The sequence below is a fragment of the Podarcis tiliguerta genome (genome assembly GCF_965153285.1).
Source record: "Podarcis tiliguerta genome assembly, chromosome: 14".
Classification (NCBI taxonomy): Eukaryota; Metazoa; Chordata; class Lepidosauria; order Squamata; family Lacertidae; genus Podarcis; species Podarcis tiliguerta.
The window spans coordinates 11,388,727-11,411,532 of NC_139547.1; the positions used below are offsets into that span (position 1 = coordinate 11,388,727).

At 43.9% G+C, this 22,806-nt stretch overlaps 1 protein-coding gene across 1 annotated transcript; it reads right to left on the minus strand.

Annotated features, from left to right (window-relative positions):
• On the minus strand, positions 1-22,458 carry LEO1 (LEO1 homolog, Paf1/RNA polymerase II complex component). The gene is made up of 12 exons (XM_083412008.1): positions 22,223-22,458; positions 18,055-18,831; positions 17,271-17,375; positions 14,141-14,235; positions 12,737-12,882; positions 12,052-12,136; positions 9,983-10,077; positions 8,764-8,898; positions 7,232-7,367; positions 5,536-5,722; positions 5,133-5,230; positions 1-284 (listed from the first exon to the last, which is right to left on the minus strand). Exons 1-12 carry the CDS (start codon positions 22,278-22,280, stop codon positions 177-179), a joined length of 2,025 nt encoding a protein of 674 aa, XP_083268134.1. The 5' UTR covers positions 22,281-22,458; the 3' UTR covers positions 1-176.
• Positions 22,459-22,806: the final 348 nt, after the last annotated feature.

The following is a 22,806-nucleotide window of genomic DNA, read 5'->3' on the forward strand; positions in this document are numbered from 1 at the left end:
TTTAAAAGGGTCCAACAAAAATCTTTATTCATTTTAAGACTACAGATCTGAATGCAAGTTTCTTTTGTAAAAATAAAATAAAAATCCTCATTAGGTTTACTTACATCCTGGCTGCAAAAAGAACAGTGCAGTCATTATATATATTTACATGAGTCTTGTAGACTTTCAGGCTTGCATTATGCATCCTCGTCCTCGTCTTCCTCATCACTGATCACATACTTCTTGTGCTTCTTGCTCGCCTTCTCATCATCTTCTGCTTTTCTTTTACCAGATGGCTCACCCTCCTACAGGAAAGCAGATCGATTTTAAGCCAAAATGAGCATTTCTCTAGGTGTAAGTGACTAAAACTGCAATTTGGATCATCCACGCACTAAGAAACAGGCATTTAATGCTCCCAAAGAAAATGATGCTCCCTCCTTGGTTAATAGAGGCAACATTTAATAATAATAATAATAAATTTTATTTATACCCCGCCCTCCCCAGCCAAAAAGGGCTCAGGGAGGCTAAAGCCAGGTATAAAAACAATTGACTGAAATACAATGTAGAGGGGAAAGAGCCTATGGAAACAGAGGTTGGGCTAAGGAAGAACGAATCTTGCAACTGTTTACGCTCAGCTATCTAAAGATGCAAACAGGACAGAGGACAGCTGAAAAAACCAGCCACATCAACAGTACCCGAATCACGTTTACTCAAAAGTTAAATTCCCCAGAGCTAAACGCACCAGGAGTGACAACTCAAGGCCTTCCATATGTGCTGTGCCAGGAAGATTTTGGGCATAACACAGCGACAGAATCTCAAACCAGCCCACATTCCCAGCATGTTCACACACTTGTCTCAGAGACGACTACGCTGGCTTGGTCATGTGCACAGAACCGGAGATGGCAGGAATCCCGAGGATGCGCTCCACGGGGAACTGGCTTCAGGCAACAGGCCCACTGGCAGACCAACTCCGCGTTACGAAAATGTCTGCAAACAGGACACGAAGGCTGGCAAAATAGACCCTGCCGTGTGGGAATTCCTTGCAGGCACCTGGAGACAGTCAGGTCATGAATCCATAGCGGTGACCAGAGGAAAAATGACGGCTGGGAGGAACGTAGAGAGAAGAAATGCCATGGTCCACCTGTCCCAATGAAACAGGACATCGCCATCTGCAGTAAAACATGCCTCTCCCATCTCTACAGTCACAGCAGGCACTTAATGTGTTTAGGATTGCAGCTTTGTTGGGGCTTCCAAAAAAGGGACAGGAAGCAAGTATCCGAATGCTCCCTGCATAAAATCTCCTGCAAGTCCCCCAAACTAGGCACCATTCATTGTTGTGGGAATTCACATAGTTTCATGATGTCAAGACATGAGTGTCACTACACATCACAGAAGGTGTGAACTCAACACAGCGATGCCCTTTTAAGTGGCAGCCTTACATCCCGCAGAGACTCTGGCCCTGCCTGATGGGCATATTACAGTAGTTATGATTTCAGGCTAGATCTCAGCTAACTGCTTGTTGTTAGCAAAAGGTAATGCATCTTGTTTGTTTTGCCAAAACATAGACACTGTGCAAAATCTGGGGGGAAAGCAAACAATGTGATAATTATAATTTGCTCTTAATTTTCAGGTAAGTATCCTGTTCTAATTTACAATGAAACCACTTCCCATTTTAAGACAGAATGCATTAACAGTGATGAGCTTAAAGATTTCTCTTTTTCCCCCCAGAGAAGATCTTGTATCCTAGTACAAAATACTTCAGCAAATGGCACCACCTACCCGCAAAAAAACAAAACCGACCCAAATGCATTCAAGTTTAATGTTTTTCCTTTAGCTATAAGAAGCCAGAAGTGCTACTGGGTGATTTGGGACTTTGGGTGAAAGCTAATTGCCATCCCCTACTCCCTGACTATTAACACACATCCAGGTTTTGTGCAAATGAAAGATCAAAATGAAGTCCTTGAGAATTTCGAAGTCAGCCTCTGCAACACATGCTTCAAAAGAGGCTGGTGGTTATTTTAATGAAGTAATCCATAATGTGTGTGTCTCTCGCAGTTAAGTAGAATTTCAACAGCTTTCTACCAACTGGAAAATTACTTGCTTTTTTATTAATGAACCCAATTACTTGATTCATTTTTCACTATAAAGCTTAACATAATGGAACCTAGGACACCCATTCAACATGGGTCCGGGTTCAGGGAAGTGCCTGGGGTGCTAGATTTTTTTTTGAGGGGGGGGGGAGCAGGAGTGGCTCCTGGGTCAAGGGCGGCTGATTCAACCATCTACTCAGAAGCTGAAACAAACAGTGCAAACAGTTCATAAGGCATGGACAAAAGTTGAGTTCATGCATGCAAACTGAGCATCCATGTCGTGAAATGATATGACCACAATAAAAAAGGCTTTTAAAAGAGGGACAAATTGAGGGGATGCCGAAAATGTTTCCTTGCCTGTAGGGCTGCTTGGTCTGGGTCAGGGATGAGGAATCTCAGGTGCAGGGTGTGAGAGTGTGTGTAGAAACTAGCCTACCATTCAAGATAAACTTTCCATGCATTGCCCCTCCCACTTTTGTCTCTGGCTCCACCCACCACCAGCATGTGGCCCTCAGAAGGTGGGGCAGAAGAGAATTGCGGCCTGTGGGCTCACAACAGTTCCCACCTCTGGTCTAGGCACAAATTAAATGCTGACCGTAATAAGACTGACCTCCTAAATAATGATGAACTTCTACCGATTGAATTCAGCCAAGGTTCCCGCCCCCCCCCCCCCCATGCACATCAACTGATCTCGATGCAGTACAGAATTCTTCTTTTGGACTTCTACCCTAATTCACTTCTCCACCTCTTTCTGAGAAGTTCTGCTGAACTCCAACATCGCTAGCGCAAAGAGAGCGGTCCTCTGGATCATTTTTGGAGAGCAAGGGCAGGAAAATGGTTGCAATGAGATGCATACCAAAGTACAAGTCTGTGCAGCCCATAATTTGTGGTCCATGCAGATGTGCTACTCTCTTAAATACTTTTTTTAATGCTTAAGCGCCACCATGTGGTGAAGTTGAACGTTAGCAAACTAAATTGCTTTTAAAATGGGGGGGGGGGGGGAGTAAGCAGAAGTCATGGTTTCGTTGTCTTTCACAGAAATGAGAAATTTGCACTGGCAGGATCCAAGACCAGGGGGAAGAGTTGGTGGAAGAAGATTGGAAAAAATTCAAAGCATATTTACAGACATATTGCAAAATTAATGAATGTTAGAAGAATGCTGGAATGAAGTTATATGGTTTTAGCAGAAATGTTATAAAGAATTAAACAAAAGCTGATTGTTAATGGGCCAAAGTGGAAAATTTAAGGTTAGATTGTGTTAAGATAAATTATAGAACAAAAAATTGAGAAAGATGGAAAGGATTTGCTGAAATAGCTAATTGAACTAGAATACAAAAAAGGGAGGTGTGAGGAGGTCGATGAACCACTAAATGAAAAGTAAAGATGTGGAAATATTGGATGTGTTTTTAAATGTTTTTGTTTTTCTTGTTGTTTTGCTGTATTGTTTTTTGTTTTGTTTCCCCCCCCCCCCGATGTATTGTAAGGTATTGTTTTGTTCTGTTAAACTCTTTATTGTTTCTTTCTTCTTTTTTCTGTAACTATTAAACCTCTAATAAATATTATTTTTTAAAAAAAAAAACAGAAATGAGAAATTTGTGGCACCAGACAGAATTCCACTTGTAGAATCCCTTTGATTGGAGAAGGCTTGGAGAAGGCTTTTCTTTGATTGGAGGCTCCCTTCTTCAATGCCATGTCACCAACCACTTTTGAAACACAAGACCAAAGCCTCTTTGGGCACGCGGGATACTGAGCCACTTAAGTAAAAACATGCAGGCGTCTAAAATTACAGCATTAAACAGATGCTTTCCAGTTACGATCTTAAGAGACAACAATGTTTTCAGACTAGAATCTGTGCGAGCCTGAAGGATGCTAGCAGGCTTTGTGAAGCAACTTTTTATCTCAGTCCATTACCCTCAAGTAGTTGAGCCCTGACTCCCAAGTTCCAGTCCAACACTGTAAACCACTGCACTACACTGGTTTTAAAATGACATTAAAGTCAGAGCATTCTGGGTAAAACAGTAAAAAGAAAAGAAAAGAGTATGACAAGTCTCAAGAAACATCAGGTCATAGAAGAAGTCCAAGGTAAGAGAGCTTGACTAGTCTTCAGGATTTCAAACTAACATGTACAGCAGAGACAGATGTTGTAGGATATCACCATCCCTGACCTTTGGCCTTGATAGCTGGGGATTCTGGGAGCTGGAGTCCAACAACCTCTGGAGGCCTTTGGTTCTCCACCCCAATGTACAGAGTGGTCTATACTTCAAACCAATTATAGTAAGCCTGGGAGTCATTCTGGACTCACAGCTGTCCATGGACGCGCAGGTCAATTATGTGTCCAGGGCAGCTGTTTATCAGCTCCATCTGGTACGCAGGCTGAGACCCTACCTGCCCGCAGACTGTCTCGCCAGAGTGCAGTTATCTCTCGCCTGGACTACTGCAATGCGCTCTATGTGGGGCTACCTTTGAAGGTGACCCGGAAACTACAACTAATCCAGAATGCAGCAGCTAGACTGGTGACTGGGAGTGGCCGCTGAGACCACATAACACCGGTCTTGAAAGACCTACACAGGCTCCCAGTACGTTTCTGAGCACAATTCAAAGTGTTGGTGCTGACCTTTAAAGCCCTAAATGGCCTTGCCTAGTATACCTGAAGGAGTGTCTCCACCTCCATCGTTCAGCCCGGACACTGAGGTCCAGCTCCGAGGGCCTTCTGGTGGTTCCCTCGCTGCGAGAAGCCAAGTTACAAGGAACCAGGCAGAGGGCCTTTTCGGCAGTGGCACCCGCCCTGTGGAACGCCCTCCCACCAGATGTCAAAGAGAAAAATAATTACCAAACTTTTAGAAGACATCTGAAGGCAGCCCTGTTTAGGGAAGCTTTTAATGTTTAATAGGTTATTGTATTTTCGTGTTCTGTTGGAAGCCGCCCAGAGTGGCTGGGGAAACCCAGCCAGATGGGTGGGGTATAAATAATAAATTTATTTATTTTATTATTATTATTATTATTATTATTATTATTATTAACACCTGAGCCACTCAAAATAGACCCCTTCACCATTTCTCTCACCTCGTCACTGTTGAGTTTCTTTGCTTTCAGTAATCTCTGCGTTTTATCTTCATCTGAGCCCTCATCGCTGTCTGAAGAATAAATCCTAGCGCGCTCCTCTGAAAGGGAAAAATATATACAGTGTATATGCATTTCTCTCCAAGAGCTAATCTAGAAAAACTGACCGTAACTTAGAAACTGGCCGCTTAGAAGTGACAATCCTTTCCCTCCACGAAGCACTATCAGCGTTCTTTATTTGCTTGTCATCACTGGCCATTGCAAAACGAAACAAACAAAATAATCACATATTATTTCCAAAAGGATTTCCCGCCATCCTCCTCTTTTCCTTTGTGTGAGAAGCCTGAAGCAGCTCCCTGGACTTAAAACCAGATAAATCCAAGACTCCGCGCTAAGCCGACCATACCTCTTATTCCACCTTTATATCTGTTTTTAATTGCTGCCAGGCTGATGGCTTCTTCTCCTTCGTCCTCTTCATCGTAGCGGTCAGGCTCCAAGTAGCTGGCGCTCAGTCCCCGCTGGTGCTGCTTCTCTCGCATTCTCCTCTGCTGGGACTCCCTGCGAATGGAAGCTCGCAGCCTCTCCTCCTCTTTCTGCAGGGGGAAATGGCAACAACATAGGGGTGTGCCAAGGATTTCTCAAAACAGGGCTCAGACTGTGCGCTGCCCTGCACATCACCCATCACTAATTTACACCCCTCTTATCGCCCAAGCAGAATTCAAAGTGGTTTTCAAGGTACACCAGTTACATGAATATTAGAATAGAAGCATCCATAATTAAAACACCCAATAAAACAATCCTATTAAACAAAACATTAAAACAGGTCAAGATCGTAGGGGTGCCTGTGTAAACAGGTGCATCTTCAGAAGCCGGTGGAATGCCAATGCAGATGAGGCTTTGGCATTCTTGCAGCAGTTAAGTCTAGTTCTACTTTTATTCCAGGTTCTTTTTCTGCTACATGCTGCAGCAGAGAGCAATGTGGCACAGGTTTCATGTGCTCTGTTTCATGACTTGCTCTGGCCTGGATTACACACCTAATAGATTAGAGAGGGAGGAAGAAGGATCCAAGTAAGGTTTTTTTGTTTTGCTTCAGACTAAATTAACTTGAATGGGATGCGGGTGGCGCTGTGGTCTAAACCACTGAGCCTAGGGCTTGCCAATCGGAAGGTCAGCGGTTCGAATCCCAGTGATAGGGTGAGCTCCCATTGCTCTGTCCCAGCTCTTGATAATAATAATAATAATAATAATTTATTATTTGTACCCCGCCCATCTGGCTGGGTTTCCCCAGCCACTCTGGGCGGCTTCCATAGAAACAAAAAATACAGTAAAATATCACAGATTAAAAACTTCCCTGAACAGGAAGATTGGTCTTGCCAACCTAGCAGTTCGAAAGCACGTCAAAGTGCAAGTAGATAAATAGGTACTGCTCTGACAGGAAGGTAAACAGCGTTCCCATGCGCTGCTCTGGTTTCGCCAGAAGCGGCTTAGTCATGCTGGCCACATGACCCAGAAAAACCATCTGTGGACAAAACGTTGACTCCCTTGGCCAGTAAAGGGAGATGAGCGCCACAACCCCAGAGTCATTTGCGACTGGACTTAACTGTCAGGGCTCCTTTACCTTTTTATGTTAACTTGGCTCCCAACTCAGCTCCACCATTTCAACAAATAGGGGGGGAAATGTGTTTTAGTCCACTGGCAACATAGCAGCGAGGCACTGCCCATTTTACCTAGCAGTGCTGGTGATACCATAAAATGATTGCCAGATTCCAATGCTGAGTTTTGCAGGATATGGCAAATAGGAAGTTACTCTTATCTCTTCTGCTCCTCCCCTCTTGTTCTTTTCTCCTCCCCCTTTTCAACTGTTTGCAGGCTCAAAAAAGCCCCCTGGCCACCCACAGAGATGCCAAGGTAGGTAAGGTTGTTTTCTATGGCAAGTCAGACTCCTGTCGAGCAAGAGGCTTGCTGCATTGAGGGCAGTAAGTCTAAAGATGCTGCTGAGTCATGCATACAAACAATATTTTAAGATTTGCATATAAGGGACAAATTTAATAACGGCTTAGAAGGCAAATTTTGATTCCAGCTACCCCACCCCAAAACTATACCTTAATCATTTCTGTTCGCTGGGACTCTGGATCACGGCCAGCCATGGGCAAGATACGAATTTTTTGTGTCTTGGAACATCTGTCTGCGAGCGAGAGAGTCATCTTTCTGTGTGTGGCACTGTCTGTTGAGTGAGGCCTGCGGTAAAATTGTTACTGGGTTAAAAAGCAATTCTTTCAGGGAACTGCAGGTTTGAGAAAACAATTGCACATGACTGAGCTGATTCACACAACACGCTATGCCAACCAATAGCCAAGACCATCTTGTGGGTTGATCATCGGTTGCAGCAACCTCCTTCGAAGAAGCCTTTTCAGTGCCACGGGCACTAGGAGGTTGCCTTCACAGAGGCTCCCTGTGAGCAATGATCAGTTGATTCTCAGTTACAGGGAGCCCCTTTGGAATCTCTGCAGAGGGGGAAGTGCTCCTAAAGGTAGAACATTTCTCCCTCTGCAGAGAAAGCACTTCGTATCCCTGGAAAGAACAAAATCTCCATTTTAAATTTCCGCAATTTTCTCTCTCTCTTGAGAAAGTGGTTGCATCAGGTACTTCCTAAAGGACAACTGATTCCAGCTGACTGCCAGGCCTTTGGCTGTGCAGCGCTCTCTTAAAGCCAGGCATTCAGCTGATTTGGCTCCTGGGCCTGAGGTTCCCTACCTGACACTGTTAGAAACTGAGATATAAAAGCTATTCAGCATATGGCCCCTTAAAGCTAGGTTACAGGCACTCTAACAGAATGTTTGGATGCATATATTTTTTAAAACAAGATCACAAAGCTGAAAATGAATTGTGTATATTCTCAGCTCCAGCGAAAATCTGACTCGCGCCATAGCATGGCAACAAAAAACCAACAAACACTACTGTCCACCAGCCAGTCAGATGGTGATGTCAGGTGCCATCCTGGCGCCCAGGCATCTTCACTTGGTTGCAAGTGACTGATAGCCAGGTGCAAAATGTGCCTGGCTAATTCCGAATACTGCTACCTGCTATAGGCCATAGACAACAGTGACCATAATAAAATGATTTAAGAGTTTTGTGGCACATTAAAGACTAACATATTTAGTATAACATAAGCTTCTGTAGACTAGAGTCCAAATCATCAGATGCATTACATATTTTCCTGAATTGGAAGGTAGACAGAGACAGAGAGAAATAGATAGATAGATGATAGATAGATGATAGATAGATAGATAGATAGATAGATAGATAGATAGATAGATAGATATGGTTGAGGGTGGGTGGGAATTGTAAGAAGTGAAATTAAAAGGGCAGAGAAGTAGATTCTGAGCATTATGTTAAAGTTTAAAAGGTATGTAAAATCGTCAGTGACCACAACAGCACTGATGAGAATAATCTAAACATCCTGATGCTGGTCAGTTAATTAATGCCTGTAGATGAGGCAAGTTTCTATGTTCCTGCTTCAACATGGCTACCCCCCTTGGAAATAATTAGGCAAACCACCTTGTATCCTCTTTCACATTCACTATGATGCTATTACTTGTAAATATTTTCAACTCAATGGGATCCACATGCTTACCTGAAGGTTAGCTTTGTTTTGAACACAGCTTGCCCCTGAAGACCTGTTCCTTGTCTGATGAAGAGATGGTTGTGATCCCCCTGCAATGGTGCTTTGTACACATCGAATACTTCATTCCCCAAATGTAGTGACATGCTTCAAAAGGAAGGAGGATTGCTTTGATTAGCACACAAGCCAAGAGCCTTATTTGCTTTGCTCATACAAGTACATTAAGCCAACTGAATACTTCTACTTCCTTGCTCCCATTTTACTTAGGCAGGAAGCCTTATTGCAGCAGCAGCCTTTGAGTTATTTTTCTGTTTAATGGAAGGCGCCCAGTTGATACAAGTGAACTAGATATAGGATGTTATTATCTGTTTACAGAGCAGTGAAGAAAGAGTTATCCCACAAAATTCTGACGACTCCTTACATCATGGATTATTATTTTTTTACAGGTGTTACAGAATTTGTCAATGCCTGTGTGAAACTTGCTAATTCTCCCAATATATAATTATGCTCTCCTTGGTTCTGTTCCTAGCCTGTCTTTTATCATGTTTATTGTCAGCTTTCTTTAACGTGCTATATGGATATGTTTTTCTATGTATTCTTGCCTACTGCCTCCAGGCCCTCCTGCCATAACACAGGTGCCCTAACAAAATTGGAAATAGCAAAGGAGAGGGATATGGGGCTTCTTAAGCTTCACTGACGGCACCTTGCACTTTCCTCTCCCTGTGGGTTTTTATATGGGTAGCGACATCAACCATTGAGCAGCACATCCACCAAGGTGTCTACCACTGGAACCTTCTCTGTTCCAAAGAGGGTGGGAGGCATTAGTTATTTTGAGCTACCTTGGTAGCTTTTCTGACCTTTAGTGGGGCAGCTCATTCAGCCTGGATCATAGCAACAAAAGCAGCTGCAATACGAACAGCGGTATATACATATTTAAATAAATAAAATGAAAGGCGTCCAGAAAGGTGAGATGCAATGAGGCTGAATGAAGGGATAGGGCAGAGCTCTGTCCCAGGTAAGGAACTGAATTGCTTAAAAGCTGGCCGCATGATTCCTTGCAGGAAGACTCAGCCCCTTCATGGATGCGTGCCCTCTTTCACTCAACTCAGAAAACAGAACAATAATAGTAATAACTGGGTGAACGAGACCCGAGATAGAACTCTATGCAACACAACATGTTTCCTTCTACAGTTCAGAAGCATGGGTCAAGCGGGATCAGGCACAAACTGACCTCCCATCAGACCATTTGACTATCCGCGCGTTGCTTTCTCGAACCTCGCTCCCTTCTTCATCTCGGCGAGTTCGCCAGCGTATCGTGTTCTCCACCTGTGGGGACACAAAGTTGCAGGAGGTATTTCTTGAGAGAAATGTCACAACGCTTGCAAGAAATAGAGTGTGGGGAGTGGGGGAATAATGCTGGTGGGAATGTCATACACTGGTATTCTGAATTGCTGAATTCATGTTTAACTATTAACTGGCTTAACGTATTAGTGTTGTGAATCAATGAGCAGAAAGACAGCTCAGTGTACCATGAGGGATTCAGCAGGGGGGCGGGGAGGAGAGGCCACCACTGCAAGCTCAGACCTTTTCTGCTAAAACTTTAGCATAACATTTTAGTCCTCACATATAACATGCATGCAAACCTGAAATTAACTTTCTCTCCTCTCCATTCCTCTCCACTCCCACTGTTGCTTCCCATGTGCCCCATTTTAGAAAGTAAGCTCCTTCAGGAAGGAACCTATCTCCCTCCCTGTTATGCTGAAAAGTAATAATCCATGTACACTGGTACCTTGGTTTCCGAACTTAATCCGTTCTGGGACTCCCAACACAGTTCAAAAATGGAGACGCGGCTTCTGATTGGCTGCAGAAGCTTTGTGCACTCAATTGGAAGCCATGGAAGCCGTGTCGGATGTTCAGCTTCCGAAAAATGTTTGCAAACTGGAACACTTACTGCTGGGTTTGTTGTGTTCGGGAGCCGATTTGTTCAACAACTAAGCCGTTTGGGAACCAAGGTACCATTGTACATTGATGGAGATATAAATAAACAAAAACCAAGGAATAAACCCCAGGTGCTCTAACTGGCACAGAGAATGTTATCGTGCATATACTATGGTGGTGCTCTGGAGTCAGCCCTATTGATGTTCCATAGAATGTCATATTTTGTGTTTAAATAGTAATTTGATCACTTTCAAGAACTTCACATAAGTCATCGTGGTCATCATCATTTATTTATTTCATTTACAAATCACTTCCCAGAGCGACGGATGTTTTCCTAACAATGGCGTTGTAAGGTGGGTCAGTATTCTTGTCCCCCTATTGCAGATGGGGACCCACAATTGGCTGGGGTGGGTAGAGAAGGCTTGCTTAGGGCCACCTACTCACTGCTCTTCCAGGGAAGAAGTTTCTTGCAATGCTCAGCTTCATCTGAACCCTCCTGTAACTTAAGCCCATTTAATCTAATGGGCATCAGTTACGGTAGGGTACCTTTCAGCTGAACGTTCTGAGAAACCTCTTGATGGAAACAGGAGTTGGACCATGAAACCAATTGCCTGGCCTCTTCGAGAAGAGTCTGGGCAGCTGCCTGTCGGAAATGCTCAAGTTGTGGGTTTCCTGCATTGAGCAGGGGTTGGAATAGATTACTTAAAAGCTTCCCCTTCCAACTTTAGGGTTTGATGGGACTTCACCGCAACAGTGGATTTGAGCTGACTTCTTGGTGCACTGCTCCATCTCTCAGAACTATGCTACACAAGCTCTCAATGTTTAAAGAAGGGATGGGGAACCTCTGGCCCTCCCAATTCAGCTGGACCACAGCACTCACCATCCCTGACCATTGGCCGTTCAGACTGGGGTTCAAGGGAGATGGGAGTCCAACAACGGCTGGTTCCCCAACCCTGATCCAAAGCATGAGGCTTGACAGAACTGTGTTCCAAGACAGAGCAAGGAGTGTTTAATAATAATAATAATAATAATAATAATAATAATAATAATAATAATAATTTTTATTTATACCCCACCCTCCCCAGCCAAAGCCGGGCTCAGGGTGGCTAACACCAATAAAATCACAGTAAAAACATAATGGGGGGGGGGGGGAGACCAATTTAAAATACAGGTTAAAATGCAATTTAAAATGCAGCCTCATTTTAAAAGTAGCCGATAAATCAAAACCACAAGGGGAGGGAAACATAAGGGTCAGACTGAGTCCAAACCAAAGGCCAGGCGGAACAGCTCCGTCTTGCAGGCCCTGCGGAAAGATGTCAAGTTTGCATGTTGTGTGGAGGCAGAATTTAAGGTATACGGTACCTTCAGTTTTAACCTTGTTCTACCTTCTTCATCCAGCATCTCCTCATCTTCAAATTCATCCTCATAATACTGTGGATCAAAAGGCCTGCAATAAACCGGAATATGGGTTACCATGGATGTCATCCTTTCCTTGCAAAACAATTTGGTACCAGGACTGGAATTCTCACACAAAATCCCAATTATGGGTTTGTGGCCGCAGTTCCTTTGTACACATGGTAGGGGGTGGGAGAGAGAACAGAGAAGGCGAATGAATATTGGAGAAGGGCTGTAGAACATCTGCCTTGCATGCAGAAGGTTCCAAGTTCAGTCCCTGGCATCTCCAACTTGTGTTTTTTTACATACAGTGGTACCTCGGGTTAAGTACTTAATTCGTTCTGGAGGTCCAGTCTTAACCTGAAACTGTTCTTAAGCTGAAGCACCACTTTAGCTATTGGGGCCTCCTACTGCCGCCATGCCACCGGAGCACAATTTCTGTTCTCATCCTGAAGCAAAGTTCTTAACCTGAAGTGCTATTTCTGGGTTAGCGGAGTCTGTAACTTGAAGCGTATGTAACCTGAAGCGTATGTAACCCAAGGTACCACTGTAGTTGCAACTCACCTGTGGATAGCACTACAGATTGGTTTTCTGTTTCTGTTTTTTAAGACCCTGGAACACTTGTTTCTCAGACTGAGCCTGTGACTTTTACCTGGGCTCCACACTGAGGAAGTTGGGAAGCTTCACAAAATATAAGTCATTTCCCAAGTCTGTGTTGACTTTAGGAATTTCGACTTCTATCCGCGTTTCAGGAATCGGTTCCTCCTCCTGTTGATCCTCGTTCAATCCATTCTCGTCCTATTCAGTGGGGAGGGGAGAGAAAATCAATTAGGAAATGTAAATATACAGTGGTGCCTCGCAAGATGAAAAGAATCCGTTCCGTGAGTCTCTTCGTCTAGCGGTTTTTTCGTCTTGCGAAGCAAGCCCATTAGCGGATTAGCGCTATTAGCGGTTTAGCGGCTATTAGCGGCTATTAGCGGCTATTAAAGGCTTAAGGGATTAGCTGCTAAAAGGCTATTAGCAGCTTAGTGCCTTAGAAAAAGGGGTTGGGGAGCGAAAAAAAGCCCCCAGGAATCGCAAGACATTTTCGTCTTGTGAAGCAAGCCCATAGAGAAATTCGTCCTGCGAAGCACCTCCAAAACGGAAAACCCTTTCGTCTAGTGGGTTTTCCGTCTTGCGAGGCATTCGTCTTGCGGGGCACCACTGTATAAATATAATTCCATCTCTTCCATTTATGCATATGTGTGATTTAACCATACAGAGAACATACATTTTATCAACATTATGCCTGCTCAGGACATCAGCATAAGGCAAGCGTGGGGAACTTTTGGCCCTTCAGATGCTGCTGAACCACAACTCCCATCATATCCAGCCGTTGACCATGCTTGCTGGGGCTGATGGGAGTTGTAGTTCAGGAACTTCCGGAGGACCTAAAGTTCCCCAATCCTGGCATCAGGATAGAGGGGGAAAGAGACCTTCAACTTTCAAAAGTCCCGAATGGAATACACTTATCTGCAACCCCTTCTAAAAGGATCACAAATCATGATCCCACTTTTTCCTAATGCAATTTGAGAATACAAATCTTAACATACATGTAAGCATTAAAATATTAGTGGTCATAAAAGGTAAAGGTACCCCTGCCTGTACGGGCCAGTCTTGACAGACTCTAGGGTTGTGCGCCCATCTCACTCAAGAGGCCGGGGGCCAGCGCTGTCCGGAGACACTTCCAGGTCACGTGGCCAGCGTGACATCGCTGCTCTGGTGAGCCAGAGCCGCACACGGAAACACCGTTTACCTTCCCGCTAGTAAGCGGTCCCTATTTATCTACTTGCACCCGAAAGTGCTTTCGAACTGCTAGGTTGGCAGGCGCTGGGACCGAACAACGGGAGCGCACCCCGCCGCGGGGATTCGAACCGCCGACCTTTCGATCAGCAAGCCCTAGGCACTGAGGCTTTTACCCACAGCGCCACCCACGTCCCTATTAGTGGTCATGTTGTCAGGTTAAATCCAACACTGATGCAAAAGCAGGACCTAACAGACCAACAAAGGTACTTACAATAGGTTGCCCTGGAGTTGGGGGCTTGTCTTCCCCATCGCTCCCCGAAGATATGTCATCTGCTCCTCCAAACAGATCCATTGCATCTTTATTACCTTGCCCAGAAAATAAGAAACAGAAATCATACTTAGAAGGTTGGAAACTGGAGGTGGGGAAGGACTGGCTTTGTTTTTAAGAGACACCTTATTTATAGAAAATATACTCCACAAGGGGCATAAAAATATATATTAAAAATAAAATAAAATTGTCCAGTAGCACCTTAGAGACCAACTAAGTTTGTTCTTGGTATGAGCTTTCGTGTGCATGCACACTTCTTCAGTTTCTTCGTTGAATGTAGAGAGCTGGTTTATACCTGGCGTTCCCTGTGACGAGAGATTGGTTGTTAAACAGAGCTGCAAATTGCAGCTCTGTGAGGGGAATGGGGGTCTCCTGACAATTCTCAGAACCTTTGACAATCTGCAGTTCCTGGGATACTTTGTGGGAAGTCATGACGGTTAAAGTGGCACAATAGTGCTTTAAATGGATGGCTCAGGATGCGGCCCGAGAGGGTGGCAAGCGGAGAATGACATTCAAACTCCCAGCCAGCCATAAAGCTTATGAGGCTTGGTGTGACTATTTTCCACCTCGTCATTTTGAGACTTTGGCACACCCTATATGCAAAATTTGACAATTCCAAAACACAGACAAGCTTTCACTTTTGCAAGATTGAATATACTGCCTTCGGCTGTACTTGAGGGTCGATTTCAAAAAATCCCACTGGAAAAATGGTTATGTCCTTATGGAGATGGCAGTATAGAGTCAGTGGCTCAGGTGCTTCTGGCTTGCACTCTTTATAAAGATTTGAGGACTGAGGTTATGACCCCTTTATTACTGTCCATGCCGGGTTGCTCAACCATTCCTACTGTGTCCTTTCTTTTAGCAGGTCAAGATGATCAGGTGACAGCAAAAAGTGCAAGGTTTTTAGCAGGGGCAATTAGAAAAGATCTATTATTTGATTATTGATGTAAACCCCCAAAATGTATTTTCTATAGTTAAGTTTTTACCTCTATCTTCAGCACATTTTACTTTCTTGCCACGGCTTCTGGCTGATGCAAATAAAGATTCTTCTAATTCTGATTCTTTTCTCCTCTCAGACAGGGCTGTTGTGAGGATTTATTTAAAAGGGTGGGGAAATCAAGATTCCCCTCTTTTTAATCTTAATATTTTGATAATTTTATGACATTGACTTCTTTTTAAAATCTGTTGGTTTTATTGGCATTTTCTTATGAGTATTTTATATTATTTCATGTAAAGTTTTATTTTATTTCATGTAAACCATTCATTATTAAATTGTTATTTCTTTATCATATGTGTTAAAGTCACTTTTCTTACAAGGTGGCCCAAAGTGCCTTACATCCTTGTTTATCCCTTCCTTACAAACAAAAACAAAGCATTTTAAAAAAAACAAAAAACTAACTACCAAGTTTGCCCTCCAGCATACCTGGAGAGATGGAGGCAGGCAAAGACTTTCTCAGAGCCTCCTGCTCCAGCTGGACTCCTTTGCCCTACACAGAAACCTTCTTCCTACAACTGGCCTGTGGGAAGGTGTAACAAAGTTATCAGGTAGACTTGGCAGATGGACGTGAGGTGTGCATCTAAAGCAGCCAGTTCTCTGGCAGTTGGAACTTTGTCAGTTGGGAAAAGACAGTTAGATCTCCGGGGCAAAGAGTCACAGAAACCGAGAGAGTGTCAGAGAGGGAGTGAAAGCGAAACTAGGTGATCTCAGCTAAGCCTGCCCACCCGGTCATAAAGATGACCTGTCCTTTAAATGAGAGTTATTCCACCTTGGGGGTCCCCACCTGTTGCTGCGCAAGACCCATCGTTATCAGCCAGTGTGGTCAATGGAGAGGGCATGATGGGAGTTGTAGTCAAATGGGGACCCAAGGTTGAAGAACATTGCTTTAAAGGACTTTAGTGATAAGGAACGTGTAGCTAGACCGGAAGCAAGTTTCTTACTTCTTAGTCTTTAAGGTGCCACAAGAATCTTTGCCATTTCAGTAGCAGGCATGTATCTTTTGGTTTTGAGACTTTGCTCTGTATGCCTTGCCCTTGTTTTATTTCTTGCTTATCAATGACGTAAACCCTTCCAGGTATTTAGTGGCGTGCTTCAGATGCCTGAAGCATCTACTGGGGATTTTCTTTTGAAACTTAAGGGTGGTCCATTCTGAACTGGTCTGGCAAAAATTGACCTTATCTCCTAAACTGCTCTTACAATGAGACCTAGAAAATTATATGCACCACAGAAGGATACCAGGAGAGGGTGATCACTTTGGCAGCACAGATACTAAAATTGGTTTCCAGGAGAGGGAGCCAAACATTGTTAACACTAGGTACCTGGGGTTGGATTATTGCAAATTGTTCAACTTGGTTTTAATACTGTAATTCTAAATGTTTATACCCAATTTTAATTTTGTCTTTCTGTAGTGTTATAACTTGCAAGTGTAATGAAAGCCAGTGTAAACTGTTTTAACTCATTCTAACAATGTACATTTATTTTGTTGTAACCCACCCTGGGACCTTATGATGAAGGGTGGAAAAAAATCCGTAAATAATAGTATTATTTTTTTTTGGGGGGGGGGGGGGAGAATAAGTAAGTATTAGGTAGCTCTAGACCAGATGAAATTGTCTCAGGTGCCAGAGCCAGTCCATGGAGCAACATGGAGCCAATCCTGGTTTATAGGAACTTTCTCACTGAAGCACTTGACCTCCTTTGAACCCTATAAAACAGGGACAGAGGAAATGTGGACTTCCAGCTGCTGTTGGGGCTAAAACCCCCTTAATCCCTGGCCACTGGCCTGCTGGCTGGGGGGGTGATGGGAATCCAACAGTATCTGGAGGTCTACAGGTTCTACATCCCTGCTCTAAAGCAAGTGACAAGAGATGACCCAAAATACTGAAGTCAGAGCTACCGTGAAAATAATCAAACATGTAGATTTGTTGTTAAACAGTTGCTTAAATAAACTGTTGCAGTGACAACTTTTGATCTATTGCAGTGGAGGATGTGAAGGGGAGCTTGGCACTGCAAACTGCTCAGATGAGTTTTGGCTTTTGGTTTTTTTACTCCCAAATGACAGGAAGAGGGGCTGCTTACCTTTTTGTCCTTCCACATCACTATCCATTTCAGAATCTGAGGCAATTTGTTTCTTACGCTTCGTTTGCATGACTTCTTCATCACTGTCACTGCCTCTTGCCGATTCTGCAAAAGCAAATATCAATCTTGAAGCCCCCTCATAACTGTCTATTATTATACTGTATATATTTCCATTAATGTATTTCCATTAATATATTATTATATATTACACAATCCAGACACCCTGAATAAAACACAGCGGAGAAATGTCACTTTGAAGAATGGCATTCGTACCAGTACTGTTGATGAAACCACACGGGTGCTAAAATAAAAATGACCGAGCAATGCAGTGGGCATATATAAATGGAAGATACTCAAATCCCTACTTGGCCTTGGAGCTCCCTGGGTAGGCATTCAGCAAATTTTTCAGCCTTACTGCTATCAAAGGTTCATAGTGAAAAACAAACAAACCCCCCAAAACATTACAACCTATCCTGAAATTTTGGGGGAGTTTAATTTTTTTATAAAAAGGTAAGTGGAAAAAAGTGTGAGCAACTATTAAACCCAAATTCCAAGAGATATTCTAAAGGGACAACTGCTCTGCAAACTAAAGATGGATTGTGCTAGACTTGTTGATTTGGGGAGGATGAAAAAGAGTAATCGTAGCCTTCAAGATATGAGTACTAAGCCAAAGCTCAGTGGTAAAGCACATGCTTTGCATGTAGAAGGCTGGGAAAGAATCTTGCCCAGACCTAAGGTTTCCCCAGCCCTGTGTCTAGACATTTGCACCCTCAATTTTCCATACCCGATTTATGTTCATGCTCCTCTTCATCCTCCGAGAGCCTCCGCTCTTCATCATCGGAATGCTGGGGCCTCTCTTCGTCAGAGTTCTGCATCTTTTCCTCGTCTGAATGCTGCAGCCTTTCGTAGTCATCATCCGAGTTCTGCATATTCTCCTCGTCAGAGTTTTGGGGTCTTTCCTCTTCATCAGAAACCTGCAACCTCTCTTCGTCATCATCCGAGTTGTGCATTTTCTCCTCGTCGGAGTTCTGCAGCCTCTCTTTGTCATCAGAAGCCAGAGGTCTCTCCTCGTCGTCCGAGTTCTTCTCATCGTCATCCAAGTGCTGTGGCCTTTCTTCGTCATCCGAGTTCTGGAGCTTCTCCTCATCGTCTGACTGATCACTTCTGTCTTCCCTTTCCCACTTTTCATCCTCAGAGTGTGCTTTGTCAGAGCCTTCTGCCTCAGAGTGGTGGCTGCCTTCCTCTGACCTGTGATCCTCTTCATCCTCATCCTCCTCATGAGCAGCTTCAGAGCCACTGTGCTGGTCCATATCTGACTGGTCATTATCCTCATGTTCAGAATGCCCTGAGCCTTCCGAGCGATTGTAGGATCGCTCAGACCGGTTATCGCTCCCACTGTGGTGAGAGGCGCCATCATCCTCGCTGTCGTCACCAAACAATTCTTTGTTACTGGGTTTCAAAGCCTCTCGGTCGTCATCTCTGTCACTCTCGCTACCAGAAATATTACTGATGGAGCCAACAGGCTCCTGGTCAGAGTCTGAATCTGACCCAGAATCAGAATCTGTGAAAACCAAACAAACATAAAAGGACAATGTTAGCAAGAGGAAAAGGGTCAGATAACATATATAAAAATCAACTGACCAATACCATTTTACAGTGGTACCTCGGGTTACATACGCTTCAGGTTACAGACTTTGTAATTTCGTTGTAAGTAATTTCGTTGTCCCCGAAGGGGGCAATGACAATAAAGATATTATTATTATTATTATTATTATTATTATTACTTTGCTACCCAGAAATAGTACCTCGGGTTAAAAACTTTGCTTCAGGATGAGAACAGAAATCGCGTGGTGGCAGTGCGGCAGCAGCGGGAGGCCCCCATTAGCTAAAGTGGTGCTTCAGGTTAAGAACAGTTTCAGGTTAAGAACGGACCTCCGGAACGAATTAAGTACGTAACCAGAGGTACCACTGTATTTATGTTCACCTAGTCAGAAGGAAGCAAATCCATCAGATATATGCAATTTGAAGAACTAGTCACTTTGCTGAAAACACTGACAGCAGTGAAAAATCATAATTAAGTAGTAGTCCAGGAACAATCCTGACTGAAGTACTATACATATACAGAAGTAAAGCAAATGTTGACTGAAAATGGGCAAAACAGTAAAAACAGGTTCAAGTGGATAGCTGTGTTGATCTGTCAGAGTCATAATAAATAACAAGATGAAAGATGAAAAAATCTTTTTTTAATAATTCCAGTGGCACCTTTAAGATCAACTAAATATAAGCTTTCAAGGTATGCGCTTTCATGTGTAATACACACTTTGTCAGATACTCCGATGCAGAGGTCGCTTCAACCTTATAACTGCTGATGGCTGTTACGGCAGTTGGTTCCATAGGGAAGAACGAGGGATTTTTAAAGGGTGATTTTTAAAGATGACCAAAATTAGCTTTATCATGTATAATGGGACATGAATCCAATATCTCTGTTCAGACCAGGTCTCTCCCATAGTTTTTAGTTTGGTAATGAGTTGTAATTCAGCAACTTCTCTTTCAAGTGTATTTCTAAAATTCTTTTGCAGTAAGACAGCTACTTTAAGATCTTATATAGAATGTCCTGGGAGATTGAAGTAAAAACAGGATAGCCTGAACCCTTATATCCCAGCTTGATCACTAAGATCACCTGCTGGAGCGTCACTTTTAAATTGTCAACTTTAAATTCTCTATACAGGCAATTAAGACTGCATCTTTCCACAATGGTTAATTAACGTCCATTTTAACTTTTTAAATATGATTTTTATTGTATGTTGTATGTATTATTGCTGTAAACTACTTGGGTATTTTTCTTTTTACCGTATAGTGTATAAATATTTTTAGAAATAAATAAAACAATATTTAAGGCGCTGCTATGCCATTGTTTCAGAAACACTGCTATGAACTGGCCCATAAATAGCAGCTCTCATGGTCATCTGTGCAAAGCAAGAATCACCACCAGGTGACCACATAAGAAAAATATTATCCAAGCTGGCTTACCCCCAGCTTTTAAGCCACGTATGACTGGCATCAGAATGCGACAGATAGGTAAACTGGCAATTACTGTATTGGTTAGTAACTTTTGTGGGTTTATGAGGATGCTATAGGCTGACTCGAAAACAACCGACACGGCCACAGCATTTTGGTGCTGGCGAGGGCTGACAATAGTTGTAGTATAAAACACCTGTAGGGAATCAGTTTGAGGACGGGTGACTTAATGATATTTGCATTTGGGCAGAGATTACATTTTTTATCTTGCACTGCACCACTCTGCTTGCCAATATGACAACCACCACACATCGAACCCTAAACAGCCTGTCTAAAAAAAGATCTCCCTTGCCCATTTTCTTCTTCTTTCTTTCTTCTTTAAAAGACACCAAGACCTTAGATCCAGTGCACAGAACCAGGTACTGAACAGCTTGGAGATCACCACAATAAAAATCCCTTGCTTGATAGCGGCCTCTAGTTTAATAGATGGTGGGTCTGCCCAAAGATTTTCATCACCAGATTTGAAAGAGTAGGAAGACACACACATCTGTTTCTGAGAAAACCTGATTCAAGGTCCACAAGTGCTTCATGGAGAACACCAGTCTCCTGTGAGCTGAGAAAAACCCCCACAGCAAACCACTATGTAAAACAATATACGCTAGCAGCATTGTTTAAGATGTTCTTGCAGGGTACCTAAAATGAGGAAGAATTTCAGAATAGATGTGCATGGGTGAGAAGGGGGATGGAGACGAATGAACAGACAGAGACCACAACATTGTGACCAGATGAAAAGGAAATTACAGTCATACATTGGATCCTGAACGCCTTGGTACTCAGATGTTTTGGCTCCCAATTGCTACAAACCTGGAAGTGAGTGTTCCAGTTTGCAAACAGTCTTTGGAACCCTAATGTCCAAAGTGGCTTCCAATTGGCTGCAGGAGCTTCCTGAAGCCAATCAGAAGCTGTGCTTTGGCTTCTGTTTTGGAAGTCGAACAGATTCGACTTCCAAGGTACAACTGTATTGTACCTTTAACAGTGGCACATAAGGATTGCAGTGTTTCTCAAACTTCAGTCCCCAGCTGTTGTTGGACTGCAAATCCCATCACCCCTGACCCTTGGTCCTGCTAGCTAGGCATGATGGGAGTTGTAGCTCAACAACAGTTGGGGACCCAACTTTGAGACACACTGGATTATAGTAACCATAGCTTGTGACAAAAGCATGAGAAACATTCACCCCATTGTCACACAGCTGTTAAAAGGTACAGAAACCGTGCCTTCCTTTGCACTTGCCCCATTCACATGTTGCGAGTTTTGATGTTTCAAACCCAGCGGTGCCTGGAAGCAGTCTCACAAGCCCCAACTTCCAGAACGATGAAAAGATGAAACTGGGAAGGGGGGGGGGGGGACAACTGAAATCTGATTGCAGGTAAATCTGCGCTCAGAGGTGTGTCTGGGGAGAGACACTCTGGTAGGATTCACCCCATCGCTCACTGTCAGCCTAGCCTCCCTCACAGGGTTGCAAAATGCAACACACCACCCTGAGCAACTTGGAAGCATCCAGTCCCCTTCTCCCACCTTATCCCAGCTGCGTTGCGAATATGGCACTTTGTTCATGCTCAGAGGAACTCTTTTCCTGCATGGCACTTTGCTCATGTTCAGAGGAACTCTTTTTGTGCATGGCACTTTGCTCATGCTCAGAGGAACTCTTTTTCTGCATGGCCGCCTCTCGTGCACTCTGGTACCAAAACAAGGCTTGGGGCTGAGCTCCGGGCGCGAACAAGAAAGCGAGGAGAGAATTTCCAAGGAATCAAAAGGCGGCGGGGGGGTGTGGGGAGGTTAAGAGCAAAGGCCTCCTTCCGCGCATGCGTGATGACACAATGCGATATGCCCCCCCCCCCACGGCGTCCGTGTCCCCCGCCCCCCTCCCCCGTTACCTTTTTGCTCCGGCTCGGTGTCAGCATCGCTGCCGAACAGCTCCTCCATGTCCGCCATGGCGAGGGGGAGCCCAATTTCCTCAGGCCACCTCAGCGGACCCGGCGGCAGGGCTAGCGGAAGAGGGCGCCTTCTCGTGACGTAAAACAACTGCGACTCAGGGGGGAGGAGTCGTGCCTAGATTTACAATAGAAGATGACAGATAGAACGGTGCAGGGCCTGCACTTCCGGTTTAAAATGAAAACCTGTACAGTATCCACTTGCGTTAAACCGGAAGTGTCCGCGTGGGCGGGCGGTAGTGGTTCGCATAGAGATAGAAAATAAACAGAGTCATCTCAATCTATATAGAGATAAAAATCTGTGCTGCAATGGGTCAGGGCGTCTGGCTGTTAACCAGAAGGCTGGTGGTTCGAGCCTACCCAGGGATGGCTGTGGGAAGGATTCCTGCATTGCAGGAGATTGGACTACATGACCCTTAGGCAGTGCCAGATTTACGTATAAGCTAAACAAGCTATAAGTTTAGGCCCCACTCTCTTGGTGGCCCCCCAAAAAAATTAAAGGGAAAAAAACCTGGATGTACATTTCC

Excerpts from the sequence above, each read along its gene's own strand:
- LEO1 (XM_083412008.1), bottom strand. The coding sequence starts at position 22,280 with ATGGCGGACATGGAGGAGCTGTTCGGCAGCGATGCTGACACCGAGCCG. Across the intron at positions 14,236-17,270 it reads TGATGTGGAAGGACAAAAAG|GTAATAAAGATGCAATGGAT; the intron begins GTAAGCAGCCCC and ends TTTCTGGGCAAG. Across the intron at positions 12,883-14,140 it reads CAACTCCAGGGCAACCTATT|GACGAGAATGGATTGAACGA; the intron begins GTAAGTACCTTT and ends CCCACTGAATAG.